At 41.1% G+C, this 15,725-nt stretch overlaps 2 protein-coding genes across 2 annotated transcripts; one reads left to right on the top strand and one right to left on the bottom strand.

Annotated features, from left to right (window-relative positions):
* The first annotated feature begins 5,831 nt into the window (after positions 1–5,831).
* Positions 5,832–7,180, top strand: msmp1 (microseminoprotein, prostate associated 1). Its single transcript, XM_072686755.1, has 3 exons — positions 5,832–5,922; positions 6,636–6,741; positions 7,012–7,180. Exons 1-3 carry the CDS (start codon positions 5,832–5,834, stop codon positions 7,178–7,180), a joined length of 366 nt encoding a protein of 121 aa, XP_072542856.1.
* Positions 7,181–7,909: 729 nt separating this feature from the next.
* Positions 7,910–15,565, bottom strand: rgp1 (GP1 homolog, RAB6A GEF complex partner 1). Its single transcript, XM_072686756.1, has 9 exons — positions 15,423–15,565; positions 14,973–15,088; positions 14,278–14,411; positions 12,576–12,659; positions 11,123–11,272; positions 10,824–10,970; positions 10,535–10,662; positions 9,720–9,897; positions 7,910–8,572 (listed from the first exon to the last, which is right to left on the bottom strand). Exons 2-9 carry the CDS (start codon positions 15,086–15,088, stop codon positions 8,349–8,351), a joined length of 1,161 nt encoding a protein of 386 aa, XP_072542857.1. The 5' UTR covers positions 15,423–15,565; the 3' UTR covers positions 7,910–8,348.
* Between the last annotated feature and the right edge of the window lie 160 nt (positions 15,566–15,725).

Here is a 15,725-nt window from a genome sequence, read left to right on the forward strand (position 1 = left end):
CTGAAATGTCCCCACAAGGGAGCACTGTAAGTACTCAAAAGTGTTCAAAAAAGAAAAGAGAAAAAAGAGCACTGTAATACACAAGAGGATAATCAAGTATGAGGAATAGTGAAGGAACCAGTACCTGAGGACCTATCTGAGGAGTACTTTGTAAGTGTAGATGAGTAAGTACAGAGTTAACAGACGACAGGAAAGGCTTACAATGCCTTTTGGGACAGGGCTCAGTACCACAGGAACCTGGACACTGCTTAATCCCATAAGAGCACCACTTCTTTTTGACCTTCTCTTTGCCCTAAAGTGTTTATCTCTGATCAGTTACAGGGATGAACACGCTTTCTTTAACCTGGTGACTCCTTAAATTATGACACAGTGCTCGTACCATTGGCAGTCAGAGCATCACTTATGTTCTGTGTATACAGGCAGTGCAAATACTGGGCTTGAAAACCCTTCAGCTGTCATCATCTTTCAGGACTACATGCAAAATTATTCTTTCTGCCTTTCTAACTGAAGGCAGTGGAAGGACCAAGCCAGTAAAAGCAGCAAAGGAGCTCACTGTTCTCTGATTCACATTTAGGAACAGCCGTGTTTCAGCCTGATTAGTGCCCAATTACAAGTGCGGAACTCTCTCTTCCCTGCTGAGGGGTTGGCCGGAGCTTATATAACACAGTTTGATGAGTCAGTCTCCACACCAGCCCAGCACCTCGCTCCATTACACGCTCCACTCAGTGTTAAAGAGCTGTTTAAGAGGACAAGGACAATTGCTCTTCCACAGAAAGCTTCATGCAGTCCCAGCAGGGGCTCTGGCCTTTCTCCCTGACGCAAACACGCATTCCTGGGGCTTGATGCCGAGGGGGCAATGGGGTTCTCTGGATGGTCAAGAGTTCCAGCTGCTGCAAAACACCAGGCCAAAGGCAGAAAGTGAACCTCCTGGTGTGCATAAGAATCAGTCATATCCAGTGGTTATGTAGTAAGACAATATGGTGTTAGAAATACACTACTTTCAAAATTGAGGAAATTCATGTAATTAAAATATTATAAAATCTATTATTTGATAAAGAAATGGTATCTGAAGTGCAAGAAGCACTTGGACGGTCACTTTAGAGTGAAGGATTACAGATTTTGCAGGAATATGTCATGGGTTACGCAGCGTTAAACACAGTTCTTGCAGCTCCACTAGAGTTACCATAGTACAATCGCAGCGTTACGGCCTGTAGTGGCAATGACTGAGACACCATTCTGCCCATTACATATCAGTGGACTTGTATCAACAAGATTTTGAAGCAGTTATTTTAAGGTAAAAATGCTAAAATGATGCTGTTGCTTCATAGCATCTGCAAACATCAGCCTTCAGAGGCTTTGTGAAGTCCATGCCTGGACAGACAGAACTATTGTGATGGCATGAGAAGGACCTACACAAGATTGAGGTGGTTTTAAGAGAGCCCTAGAATGTCAAACTGGATTTTCCTAGGCATAGTTGACTAATGCTATCTTCGGTTATCTTAGATTCGGTTACATAGACCCTGGCCACTTCAGGAGAACATTGTGTTGCTGGTACTATAGAGTAGCACATCACCACCAGACTCTACTAGTTCTGGTAACACGGGATGCTACATGAACCAGGACTGGGTTGCATCGTTTCTGTGCACATTTATTCTTAAGTCCTTGGTAAAAACGTTGTCTCTTTTACATGATGACAACAAATGCATAACCTGACAGTCACAGCCATTAAAACAACAGGCTGCAACCGGCACAAATGTCTTACATTCTGTGGAAAGATTAATTTAGATGGATGGATGAATGGATAGATAGACAATGTAGTGCAACTGTGCACCAGTCAGCATTAACTGGAGCTAACCAAGTTAGCATGTTGGTAGAAAGTAGATCGGTTATTACCATAATTTGATCTTGCATAATTACAGGTTTTCATCATAGGTATCTAAAGGATCTAGCCTGTCTCTTAACACCCGATGGCAAAAGTTATTCCTGTCATCTGGCTTGAAGCTTTCCAGGCGAGCCTAATTTTGGATGTCGGTTTCATCACAACTTACACATGCTTAGGGCTAGGTGTAGCTATTTATTTATTAGCTTCTAGATCCTACATGCATACTAGTTTGTGTGGTGCAACCCGTTTTGATTTAGATGCATAACCCAAAAGCTAACACCAATCAATGGACATTTACAATTTCTTCTTTCTATTGCTTGCTCCCTTAAAAATAAACTGGGCTACCTCAGAACAGAAAGCACTGGCTTATTCTGACCGGTAGGACTCCAGAAAGCCAGACTCGGGGATAAGAGTGAGGGCAAGGCTAAAAGCTAAAAAGGTGTTCTGTCAATTTGTGCTGCTCATCCATATGTGCTACTTAGTGCATACTCAGGCCTACAGTTTTGTATGGGATTTCTGTTGTCCTCTGGTGCATTATTATTTGCTTAAGTGTTACAAAAATGTACATAGCAAATCAAATTAAATAAAAAAGATATTATTGCTTTAATTACCTTATCCTTACCATGACACAGTGTTTAAGCTATCCAACTATCTTGCACATGTCTGTTGGAAGCATTTTCTGATATGGTGCTTTAACCCCACCAGAATTTCCTAACTACTGTTTTATTCAGGCTGCTGTACCTACAAATATACACTATGTCACATGTGACATACTATGACCACATGTTTCTAAGTGTCCTAATCATCACATAGATCAACATACCTCACATTATTTAGTCGATCAATGGAAGCTCTGTTTGATGCAGCAAAAAGGGTACAACCCGGGGTTGTAGGCAACTGAGCATGTTCGCCCCAACCAAAGTCACAGACTTAGCTCTTATGTCAAATTACTTAAAATACTCAATTTAAACTTAAAATACTCAATAAATGCATTATCTGGGAACTTTATTGTTATGGCTGAGCTTTGTTTTTGCACAGAATCTTCCTTCTTAAGGATGCCTTGAATTGTTCCTTTTAGGTCTGGAGGTTAAGGTTTATTCAGTGTCAAGAAAACAGCTTCCGAACATCCAGGCAAAGGGAATATGTGCTGCAGAGTCATAGGGCTGGAGCTCCTCAGAGGAACAGTGCAGGAACTGAGGGGCAATGGTGAGTCACTCTGTCCGGACTGCGGCGCGTGGCCCAGTCATTGAGTAGCAGCACCACAGGCCTGACACAGCAAGGAGCTTTCAACGCCTCTCAAACTACTGTGGGGTGATAGGGGCACAAATGCTCCAAACAGAGAATAGTGGGGCCCCTGGGCCTCTTAAAAAAAGCCCAGTTTCTCCTATCGCAATTTTTTCCACCTTGATAGCAAAGGAGATGAGAGATGAGCTAATGTGAGGGTGAGTGTGTAATGTTTGGTTCTGACTCAAAGAGCATTACCTTTGTAGTGTTCTGGACACGCCTTCTCATGACACACACACACACTCTCAAACCACGTCTCACATCCTCCATATACACACATATACACAAATCCGTCACACTCGACACATCAAGCTTAACTAGTGTGATCTTGAACAAGGGAAAAGTGTGGTTAAAAGACATTGCATCTTCCTTTCCCCAACTGACAGACAAAACACATACACACCTACTTGTCTATGTCATTCAACACCTAAACACAGAGTACAATCAGAGACACTGAAGAAAAGGTAACGTGCAGTGCATAATGCAAACATATGCAGCCTATCAAATGATTGGGGAGACAGTGTGTTTCTATTAAGTTACTTTTCAAATGCAATGTTATACGGCTGATTCTTCAGTTAGGGTTTTGAAGTCATGTTAGAAATACTTTATTACAAATGAAGTAGCTTAGCTAATATTATATTATTAATTGCACCACCAAAGAAATATGATCTAAAATCACTATAAATTTGTTCTGTATGTTTTAAATTTCTGTACTTTTCTACTTTGGTCTTTCCCAACCCAGACTTTTTAAACATCTCTGTTCCAATAAAATGATGTGGTCTATTTATTAAACATCACATGTTGAATAGTGTTCGAAAATCCATGAGATTTACTCCTGGAAAGAAAGTCAGCATTTGCACATCTGTTTCAGCAAAAGGGTGTTTTTTTTTTTTACCTGCTGCAGACTGGACTTTTTGTTCCGATACATCCCACAGGTAGACTGTGCACACATGCCTGCCCGTCCACATGTTGTGACAGAAAACAGGACTCTTTGGATAAGGCAACCTGCTTATACTGCACCAAGGTTGAGTTGTGACACTTGTGTGTCAAGCTGAAATACACCTAATTTCATGTGCTGAGTCCATCTTTCCATCTTCAAGCAATTAGTTGAAATTAGTCACATCAGCCCTCTGTGGATAAGTCTGCGACCCCTGGTGTAGGAAAACCTACATGCACACTGGCCCTCTATAGATAAGACTGTATTCCCTGCTGTACGAAAAGATACAGCCCCACTAGTCATCTATGAATAAGACTGCGGCCCGTGGTGTATATAAACCTATAGCCACACTGGCCCGATGTGGATAAGACTGTGTCCCCCAGTGTAGGAAAACCTACATGCAGACTGGCCCTCTGTGGATAAGACTGTGTCCCCCGATGTAGGAAAACCTACATGCAGACTGGCCCTCTGTGGATAAGACTGTGTCCCCCGATGTAGGAAAACCTACATGCAGATTGGCCCTCTGTGGATAAGACTGTTGACCAATCAGTGACCAACAATTAAATCAGAACAAGTTAAAAACAAAAGAAATGATGGGGATCTTTGGAGGCCATGATGGCTGTGGAGTTCCTTTGGGTTCCTTGGACACCCTGGTCATCGACTGTTATAGCCCTTCCACCTTAGTTAGCCACTTTAGTCAGATGAAGATTTAAACAACCAGGCAGCAGAAAAGCTTCTGCTCCAACACCATCACACTTCCAAACAGCAGCTGCACAGAAATGCTCCAATACTTACCATTTTATACACATACACATGTATTTATATATATCATTGTTGTCTTATTCTTATTTATCTGAGTATTGCACTTATTTGGGTGTAAGAGAAAGTGACAGTCTGTACTATAGACAGGAGCTGTGCGAACCTACACACACACACACACACACACACACACACACCCACACCTGCAACACTGAAGCAATAAAAGTCTACTAATCCTTTCTTTATGGGCTTCTCTCTCCCAAACATCCACTGGAGCCTCAGCTGGACCAGGCCCATGTGAGGTCACAAAACAGAGACACATCCATGACATCATCATTATGAGCTAAGTCTATGGAAGAAGATGAGAGTCAGGGCATCCAGAGGGCCACCGGCTGAGAACGAAGCCTGTCTGTTTGTGTGCTTGAGGAGTACCTATAGTAACCACTGGGAACAGTAGCACCTGTCTGCTGATGTTGTTGATGTGAAGTTGACCACCCTCAGGAGCAACATTCAATTATACTGAATCACCAGGATCCGACCCACCAGGTGACGAGTATATTAGGTGTTACCGCTGACATAACGGCCTAGGATGTGTAAAAGGATGGTTGTCAGCGGCCATCCCTTCCTCTCTCCCTCCATCTCACCTCTCTCCTCGTTCTCACCTCTCCCTCCTTTCCCTTGCTCTTAGTCATCTCAGGATGTGTCAGTATTTCTATCGTTTTTCGAGGTCATGCCCAGTGGAGCGGAGAATGGCAATCTCCGGAGAAACAGATCGAATGGTGCCAAGCCACAGCCTTTTTCCTCTACCATCCCCCCCCCCACCAACCTGCCCCCCCTCAGTGCCGCACATTGCACTTGGGGGCAAAGCCCTCCCCGCACCCCGGGCTTATAAAAGTCTGGGGGTATAAATGAAGGCGCAAAAACTGAGGGAGAGATTCAGAGAACAAGTGATCGAGGCACAGGAAAGAGATGGCAGGACAGAAGATGATAGTCTTGATGGTCGTCTCGCTCTGGGCCAGTTGTTCAGCAGCTCCAATGGAATGCCACTTCAACTCGCAAGGTGAGATGCCCTTCTTCAGGCACCATTCACACAAAATATATCCATAGTTCACAATATGATAATATCCTCCAGAGTAATGGAAGTCAAACTGTGGTCCTGGAGGACTGGAGTCCAGCACAGGATGGTAATGTCAAGTGTCAACTGTGCTGGACTTTACAGGTTCGAAAACTGACGGCCCTTGTTCTGGAGGAATGTTCATCTTTCCACCTTTTGCACGTAAAGTTTTGAACAGCACTCAAACGGCTGACTCATTGCTGACATTTGTGGCACTTACCTCTTTTACTCCGACATCAGTTCCACAGTTGCTACCTCAAAGCAGAGAGCAATGGAATCTGATCAGTACCTGGAAAGCCCATTTCTTACTCTTCAGTAGGAAAACGTAGCTGGTACACCACCTGATTACCAGTTGTTCCAAAAATTCTGGACTCAGCACAAGAGGCTTGTTGAAGAGTTATTGGGTTGAAATTAGATGTGCTAGATGAGGGAAAGCACAAGATATGCGTAATGTGGGAACTTCTGTAGCCTGCAACACTGTTAGCATCTTCAGTTCTTCCCAAAGACACTATTCTTTAGAATGAATAAAGATGCTAACTGGAGAATGTCGTCAGTTTAGTGAAGGCGAATAAGAGGCTTCCAACTGTCTGCTGAAGGTGATTTTTTCCACAGTGGTCTGTTAAAGGCCTGTTTCTTCTCTGCTCTCTTTCTTTCTCCAGCTCTGTGTGAATATGAGGGGAGACACTACACCCTAGGAGACACATGGATGGAGGGCTGTCTGCAGTGCACCTGTCTGCACCCTGTCGGGGTGGGATGCTGTGAAACGTTAGTAAATAAGACGTTTGCTTAATCATCTAAATGAGATCATACAGCTACCCTATGTTTGGATTAACTTAGCAATTTCCCTACGGTTCTTTAATTTATAGGTTATATACATAGAACTGAACTTCTTAATTAGTTCTTTTCCTGGTATAGAGAACTTCTTGTGTATTGAACAGTTGTGTAGATGTTACAGCTTGTTTGAATGAATGATTCCCCTTTACTGAAGCAACAGCTTGTCTTCAGAAAGCTTATTTAGCTCTGCTCCATCCTCAGCGTTCATCGGCCTGTGGACTTCCCGCCTTGGTGTGAGGTGCGTGTTGAATCTCCAACCTGCAAGGTGACCCTGGTGTTGGCCACTGACCCGCGGCTGCCCTGCGCTCCAGGAGAGGGGAACAGCTTGGACCCCAGCTATGGAGCCATGAACATGAAATTGGCAGGTTAATAAGGCAACATAGTGGGCTATTCGTTTCTTAATCTTTCCACCAAACGTGGGTTTGTCTGAGCTTGCATCTTGCTTCAAATGTAATGTCTGTAAGAGCAATGCATCAATAACTATTTGCATTTATAAAACTATGAAAGTAAAAATCTGGTGTCTCATATGTACCATTTTTTAAAATGGTACTGCTTGTATATCTTTACTGACTATACAGTGGATGAAGGTTCTCTTCAGAATAAAAACAAATAGAGCCTTTACTCGAGACAGTGTTTGATTAGTTTCTTTAAAAAACGTTGCTCTATGTTGTTCTATTCCATGTTCTTCACTCCTAATCTCTGCTTTTCAGAGCGCATATCCAGCAAAGAAAGGAAGGTTGCTTGTCTAGAATTTGCTGACCTATCCTCATAGGGGCATGTAATGTGACGGTAGCAGCAGAAAACTAACAAAATAAATACAAATGATAATAAAATAAAGATAATAATACAGCATTCATAAATTCAGTAAAGTCTTAAGCATATATATGCTCGCTAAAGCAATACTCCTTTACTAGCTTCTACATTTAAAAAATGTAATTCAACACAAACAGCATGGTTATAGTTTTTGTTCATCATCAATTGTAAATACAAGGCTTGGCACTTATGTGCAATGTGTGTATTTGTTTTGTGTTCTTTTCCACATTTATCTCAATTAAAAACATGGAAAACGCCCTGTGAGGTAGAGTAACATATATTGCTCTATGTTGCCATCATCTTTATTTGCCAATAGTTCAGAACACTTTCATTAGAGAATCTCTGTACATTGCTGGCTGTGGTCACGCATAGAGAAATACACACTGAGAAACATACAAGTATTTCCATAAAAATAGAGCAGCTTGTCAGACAAGATTTCATGTAAAATTATAAAGATTATAACATGTACGGCTGAAAAATAAAATAAATATGGAAAAGATCTTGGGTTGGTCATGTCTGAAATGTTAAAAGTGTATAGATATATATATTCATTGCACTGCAAAATAGATAAAAACGACTAAAATGACAAGACGCTGGCTTTTGTTCTGGAATACCAGAGAAGCAACACCTATGTCCATACACACGCACATACTCTCTCACACACACACACACACACACACACAAACACACAAACACACAAACACACAAACACACAAACACACACCTCAGATATTGATGCTATTGGTCCCTGTAAATTGTGAAACATATGAAGCTAGTGCTGGATTGGTGGGCAGCACTTTAATGGGCAGGTCCCAACTGAAGGTGTCCACATCTACCTGCTCTGCACCAGTCCAAACAGTAACCTCGGACTGGTTCTGGAGAACAGTGGGCAACTCTACAGGTTCTCTTGCTGTGACGAATTCAAAATGGAGACGCCATCTTAGGGTCACTAAACAGAGAGAAACAGACAAAGATTCTTTATGTTTTGGTCTCTTTCGTGTAGCCATCATAACAGCATGCATCACAGCAACTCAGCAATAGAGCGTGTTTAAGTGTCTGGCAAACATTATTGCACAATACTCAGAGAACCCTTCTTTTATTTAGTTTCCAGACATTATCTACAAGCCAACGTACTCCTTTAAGAGTTCTTTGGCAAAATGTAGTGTATGTATTGTGCTCTCCATACTTACTTTTATATTTAGTAGTATCTAAGGCATCTTTTAGGTCTAAGCCTATACAAACTAGCTAAGTGAAGCACCTTTGTAGGTCGCTCCGGAGAAGAGCAACTGCTAAATGCCTTAAATGTACTTTAAGTCAAGGAGTTCAGGAGAGATTTCTGAAGTGGTTAAATAGTAGACATGCCTCTTGCGTAAAGAAGGGGAACATTGAAGGAGGTGTTTTCCAATCCTCCCACTGTGAGAAGACAACACCATTTAATACCACTGGAATCAGTCCAGATGATAACACTGAATGTATTTAGGATAAAGTGGTGAAAAGTGATGTCTTTTATGATAGTACTGTAATGTACAGAGTTAAGCAGTTCAAAAGCTACATGCCTTACATAGCTATACTTACTGGCCACTTAATAAGGTACAACTACCATAAAGGTGTCCTTTGTGTGTTTACAGTTGCTTACTGTAGCACATCTGTTGCTTGGCCAACTTATCAGCTCACTCTAACCCATCCACTTTTTGTATAACAGCGATATAAACATAGTAGTAAACACAGGTTTTGGCAAAGTAGTGCATGTTGGCAGCTGTACCTCCTGAAAAGCTAATGACACTAAGTACAAAGAAGCAGACACAAACTGGCAACCTTGTAAATAAGACAGGGTGTGTTCACAATATCGATTTGCCCAGCTTAAACCCCATCATATTTATTGTACTTTGTGTGATAAGAGACTAAATCTAATTAGGGCTCCGATATGTACAGTCACTTGGCCAAACAACCTGTGTACATTTCATGTTAAGCAAGAACTAGGTCAACAAAACTATATAATCTGCAAATCCTAAATTGTAATAAAAGCCGATTACACGAAACAAACCCTTAGATTGGTCAGATAATTGAAAGAGAGGATGATCTGAAGGTGGACTGACCGATGTCGGTGCTGAAGCCAGGTGTCACATTAAGGGGGATAGGCAACGAGAAGTGGCTGGAGGCCGTGTGGAGGCAGGACTCCAGATGCCGACCGTGACCCGTAACGCTGACCGCCTGAGCTGGCCGCCGCTGATACTGCTCACTGACCTCTTCTTCACTTTGCAGACTCACAGAGTACTGACAGCAAACACAAGACACACATAAGCATAGGCATACGCATGTACACACACATTTACAGAAAAGGCTCCAACCTGTTCCATTATACAGTATGTTGTTATCTTTACAGCAAAGATGCCACATAATGCATTTATTTTAAGTATTAAGTATTTTAAAAGCCTACTTACAATACTATTATTTTGGCTGTTTTTCTTTGATAGTAGGCTTGTGAAAAAAATATGTAGAAACTCTGCTTAGAATAGTTTTAACACTGTATCTGTCAAGAACACTGTCTTTTTGACATTATTCCCAAGTCTTACAAATAGAGATGCTGTCACAGAGAAAGTGACACATTTTCACAGTTTCTCTGAAAGCATTTGTGGCTTCAAGTAACAAAACTCTTTTCACTTTAATGTCCATAAAAATGGAACAATCTGTCCATGACAAAAGGAATCACACATGTCCACCACAATCAGATAATTGTTACATACTTATTTTGAGCGAGATTTGTTATTAATATAAGTTCATTTATTTTCAAGGTAACTTCTAATAGAAGTGAACGAATGAATACCAGTAACTACAGTAGCACTTTAAACTCGCTGGGGTACCTCACAGCATCAAAAAGAAAAGAGAATAAAGGCTTCCGTGTTGTTTGTACCTGTAGACACGGGATGTCCCCTTCTGAGAAAGTAAATGTGCCGATAATGTCCTCCCCTAGTCTGTACACGGTCTTAAAGATACAGAATTTGGCCACCTTCCCTCTCATATTTGTAATATTAAAGAGATCTGTGGAAAAAAAGCAAAGACAAAAAGTTTAAATGACTTTTACAGACAAACACTACAAACTGAACCACGGCGGCTGATAAACATGCAGAGATCAGTGGGAAGAACACTCATCATATGTAAGGAAACATGTTGCGTACGCATATACAGTGAAAAACACTCACGTGGATACCGACGTGATGTGGTAATCATCAGCATGTCTAATGCTCGTTCCAATGTTCTTGTATCTCTCCTCCCTCCCTCTTCTTCCTCTAGGAAAGGGTTTGAAGGGGCTACTTCCTCGTCCTGTGGGAAAGGGGGCTCTGGCATCCCTATCACACACACACAAGTTCTGTAATCTAATTCTTAAAACACCATTCAGGAATCACTATGACTAGCATGGCATCACTGTACCAAAAAAATGCAACCCCATCTACTAAAAAATGATTGTATATGGGTTTGAGGAGTAGAACATAAAACCTACCATTCAGCACAAGTACTCGGAAGGGAACTCGCAACAGCTTGATAGGAGAGTTCACTCGCTGGCAGCCTATCGTCAACTTGTAGACGTATTTTACAGCTTGACCACGGAAACTAGGAGGGCCGTCCATGGGGACAAGCTCACTGTAAGAGTCTGTATAAAGGCATGAATGGATGAATTATTTATGCATCAAGTGGGTGTGAATCATGACACTATATACAAAAGTCAAAAAAGATTTTAAAGTATATTACAAACAGTTTAACTCAGAAATTGTTTTCCTGAGTATGTACAATGCTGTGAAAAGGTATTTCTCACATTTCTCACATTGAAATGTTTCCAATAATCGAACCAAGCTGAATATACGATAAAGACAACACAAGTAGACACACAATATAGTTTAAATTATCATTCTGTTTACTGAAGATAAAGATTTATTCAAAACTATATCTATGTGCCCCTTAAGCTACTAAATCAACCAGCTAAGCAAATTTGATTGACAATTGGGTTGAATTTCACTAGCCAGATCCAACACTTTATTTAGATTATAAATAAAAACCTGTCTGGCAATGTGAAACAGGCTAGATAGTCTTAAAAAGCTGCACAATGCCACAGTCTAAAGAGATTAAAATACAGATGTGAAACAAAGTCAAGGAAATCTACCAGGTTACAAAGCCATTGCTTAGGTTCTGGGACTTCAGCGAACCACAGAATGGCCATTATCCCTAGATGGAGAAAACCCTGAACAGTGTTAAACCTTCCCAGATGTGGCCGACCTTCCAACATGTTTGGCCATCCAGAATGCCACAAAAATCCCAGATGGACATCTAAAGAACTGCAGGCCTCAGTTAAGGTCAATGTACTTGATTTTACAATAAGAAAGACACTGGGAAAAAATGGCATCCATGGGAGAGTTGCAAGACACTTCCCCAGTAGCTCAATGGTAGCTCACATTGAGCAAATTGTGTGTATGCGTGTGTTGGCCTGTTCTATAAGCATAAAACAGTGCTAAAACGTGATTGGCTGAGCTGGGTTCAAAGCCAAAGTACATGATCTATGCACACCTATCACAACCTCACAGCATCTGAATTCCATATGAATTCACAGTTTTAAACAGAGTCAGTTAGCTGAAGCATATTACAAATAGAAACCTTTTGGGGTAAATAGTGTCTAATTTCACCTGTTAGCCTGCTTAGCTACCAGTGTTTACATTAACTGGTGGACCTAATATTATTCATATATGTGATTTATTAGTTGAATACTGAAATCTTTTTTTTTCTTGCCGTTTTAGGTCAATTCTCCCTGAACAACTCGATATCTGGAGAGAAATACGGTGCTAGAGATTGTGTAGTTCAGCTAATGTTACTCAGTCGGTCTCTTATGCTAAAGGCTAAAATACAACCCCAGACTACCTCTACACTTCCTGCAAAGTCTATGCAGGCAAAAGCAGATTGCTTACAGGTTTTGCTTTCTCCAGGGTCTAGCCGAAGGTCACAGAACAGGATCTTTGGTGGAGTGTCCAGCATGCACTGACCTCGCTCTCCTATTTTGGGAAAAGAACATAAGGGGTAAAAAAATTCAACAGTCCAAACAATGCCAAAGCACTGAAAAAAAAACAATGTCCAACAACTGTCCAACTGTGTCACAGGCTACATTTTAGGCCTTCAAGAACGCCAAAATCAGAGTTCATTTATGAATGAAGCTCTTAATACATCTAAATTATGTAAAGCAGCTATTCTATGAATTGTAAGGCTAATCGTTTTCTGATCTTGACTGAAAAATGTGCTGTGGGCCATCTAGGCCTAATCCTCATCACATGCATATACAGGACGCAGACTTACTGGCTTTACACATCTCACTAAAACATGTGTGTGTAGTTGGTTAGAAAAATGTTTACAAAAAAATACTTTCAGTGGTTTTGCATGCTCCTGGTTCTCAGAGCTCAATGTGATTTCCACTGTTTTTGACAAGAATTAACTAAGCTACATGTATAAAATAATATAAAATTAAAAAATAAAGAAGCACCAGACTGAATGAAAAATGGTCTACAATACAAACATACTACAACAATTCTGCTGCATTTTGGAACCATCCTAAAAGAGTCTAAATAAAAGAGTCTAATAAACAGCTAGAAAAAAGAAGCAATAGCAAATAAACACAATAAAGCAGCAGTGTCTAAAAGAAAAAATATGAACTAATGACTCAGAAACATCTAAATAGGAGACAGGAAATATAATGTACTCACCATTTCCATCACTGTCGTAGGATAATTAGCTGCATGACTAAATCATGAGCTGGTTTATATCACTGACTGTCAGATGGAAAACTGGTCTCTATGTGTCTCTGCCTTTATAAAGAATCCTCTGTGTTAAGACCTGGTTTGGTCTTGGTTGAAGCTCAGTATTTACAGTCACCTAGTTTCTCCAATCAATCCTTCAATAAAGTTAATCAGGTGAGCTGCTGGTGGAACTCAATAAATCCAGAAAGTGGATCTCAGAAAGTTTACTGAGAAGCCTGGAAACAAACCTATGTTGTTTTAACTTTGTTCTTCGAACTTAAACACGTGTACACGTATTGGCAATGTGTAATGAGTGTAAAAACCTCAAACTGTGTTTGCATGGTTGCTAAAATCCAAGCATTGTTCAGTTTCCCCCCCCTGCTTGCCGTGAGCTAAATGCAACTAGAAACATGTACAAATGCTCATAAAAGGCTCTTGCTGTGCTGCATAGCTTCTGGATTTAAACAAGCTTGCTGTAGCCTTATTAATCAACTGTTATCAGAGCTGTCTTGCTGACAACAAGGATCAGAACACAATTAAATAAGACATGTGATGTCCAATTAAATATTATTGTGTATACAAAATACAGGACAAAGACATGTGGAATTATTTCAAATCCATACTCTCACTTTTAAGTAAGTGTTGGCCTCTACATCTGTTGTCTTTAATCATTGCATGCTACTGTGAGTTTCGAAGGATTACGGTATATTAAGTCAAACGGAAAACTTTCACTCCACAAAAAACATGGTGGGTCGTGTGACAAACACTACCTCTACATATGGCTTGTAGCAAGAAAATAAACAAGAAACTATTCTTATAAAGTACAGTCCTAACCCTATCCTTATACTCAAAAAAGAGGCAGTGAAATTTCTTTAAGCCTCACCTCTGCTGGGGATGAGTACAGTATCGCTCTCGGCCTGCACATCCTGTTTGGTGCCCTGAGTGGGTAGAGCCACACGGTTCTCACTAGCGTGGAACTGGCAGTGGATCTGAGCACTGGCCCATGCAAGCATCTCACTGTAAATATTCAGGAAGAGTAAGAAGGACAGTTTTCATAGCATACACACAAACAAGTTACTGACAATTGAAAAATGGTAATGATGGTGTTTATACTGGTCACTGATCTGAACTGGGTGATAGTGTAAGATTGGTTTAGGCTTTTTTTTGTTCATATCCTCATATATTTACCTATAAGAATATACTATAGGCCAGGGGTGGGCAATCACACTCCTGGAGGGCTGGATTCCTGGATTCAAGCACATCTGATATAACTCACCTGTTAATTGCCTGGTTATATGCAGGTCTGTTAAAGCAGGGAAATCCACAACCTGTGCTGGAGTCCAGCGCCTGCTGTCCATCCTTGCTTTAGGATATACTGTCGGTACAAGGCACTGCCCCTAATGTACTTACATTACAGAGAGGACATAATGTGTAGTCTTCAAAGGGGATCCCCACTGCTGATTGCACCTACTAGCATACTATTCCATAGGAACTGTATGTCTACAGCCTCTGACCTGGTACACTGTTCACTGATATGGTCATGACATTGTACACAGAGGGGAGGCTTTATTTATTTACCTGCTGGCACTAGTAGAGAGGTGGGACATCGGGTTGGTGAAGGTGATGAGACACTCTAAAACCTCTCCAGCCAGAAACACAGGCCCTCTGGCCATCGAGGCCACCACCTCAATCATCTGAGTGAGGAAGAGAGACAGCAAAACAGAGAAGGGTTAGGAATGACGTCCCTTCAGTGGACATGTGTAGGGTCTACATTAGCAGCTGGACCACCAGCTACGTTAACAACGCGTTGTAAACAACGTCAGGACTACGACATAAACTTGTGTGAGTGATCCAGTAATAGAAACACTTTAATAGGGGTTTACAAACATGGGTATACAAACACAGCAGCACTGAACTGAATGTGTGGCCTGTGGTAACCAAATAAGCGCTAGAGAAGTTAGACGGTCTCCCGCGCTGCTACACTGCCGATAATACACTGTGTTACTGTATTTATAGCATGCAAAATACCTTGACTTTGGTAAAAGCAGAAACTGGACAGATGTTCAGCTCAAATGCTGAAGTTACAGACCTAAACAAACAAAAAAAAATATATAAATATAGCTCAGAAGCTCAACCGGTGGAGCCTCAAAAACAAAACAAGCTGATGGCGAATGTAGCTAAAATGGCCAAGCATAACTTAACGCTTCCTTGGATCTATTGTGTCTAAATTCTGAATATCGACGAACCCTCTGACAACAACCTATCACTGGATGCCCAGTTTTCACTTACACTGCCTTATCTATCCTATTATTTCACTTGTACGCTTTTCAC

The sequence above is a fragment of the Salminus brasiliensis genome, chromosome 9, assembly GCF_030463535.1.
Source record: "Salminus brasiliensis chromosome 9, fSalBra1.hap2, whole genome shotgun sequence".
NCBI lineage: Eukaryota > Metazoa > Chordata > Actinopteri > Characiformes > Bryconidae > Salminus > Salminus brasiliensis.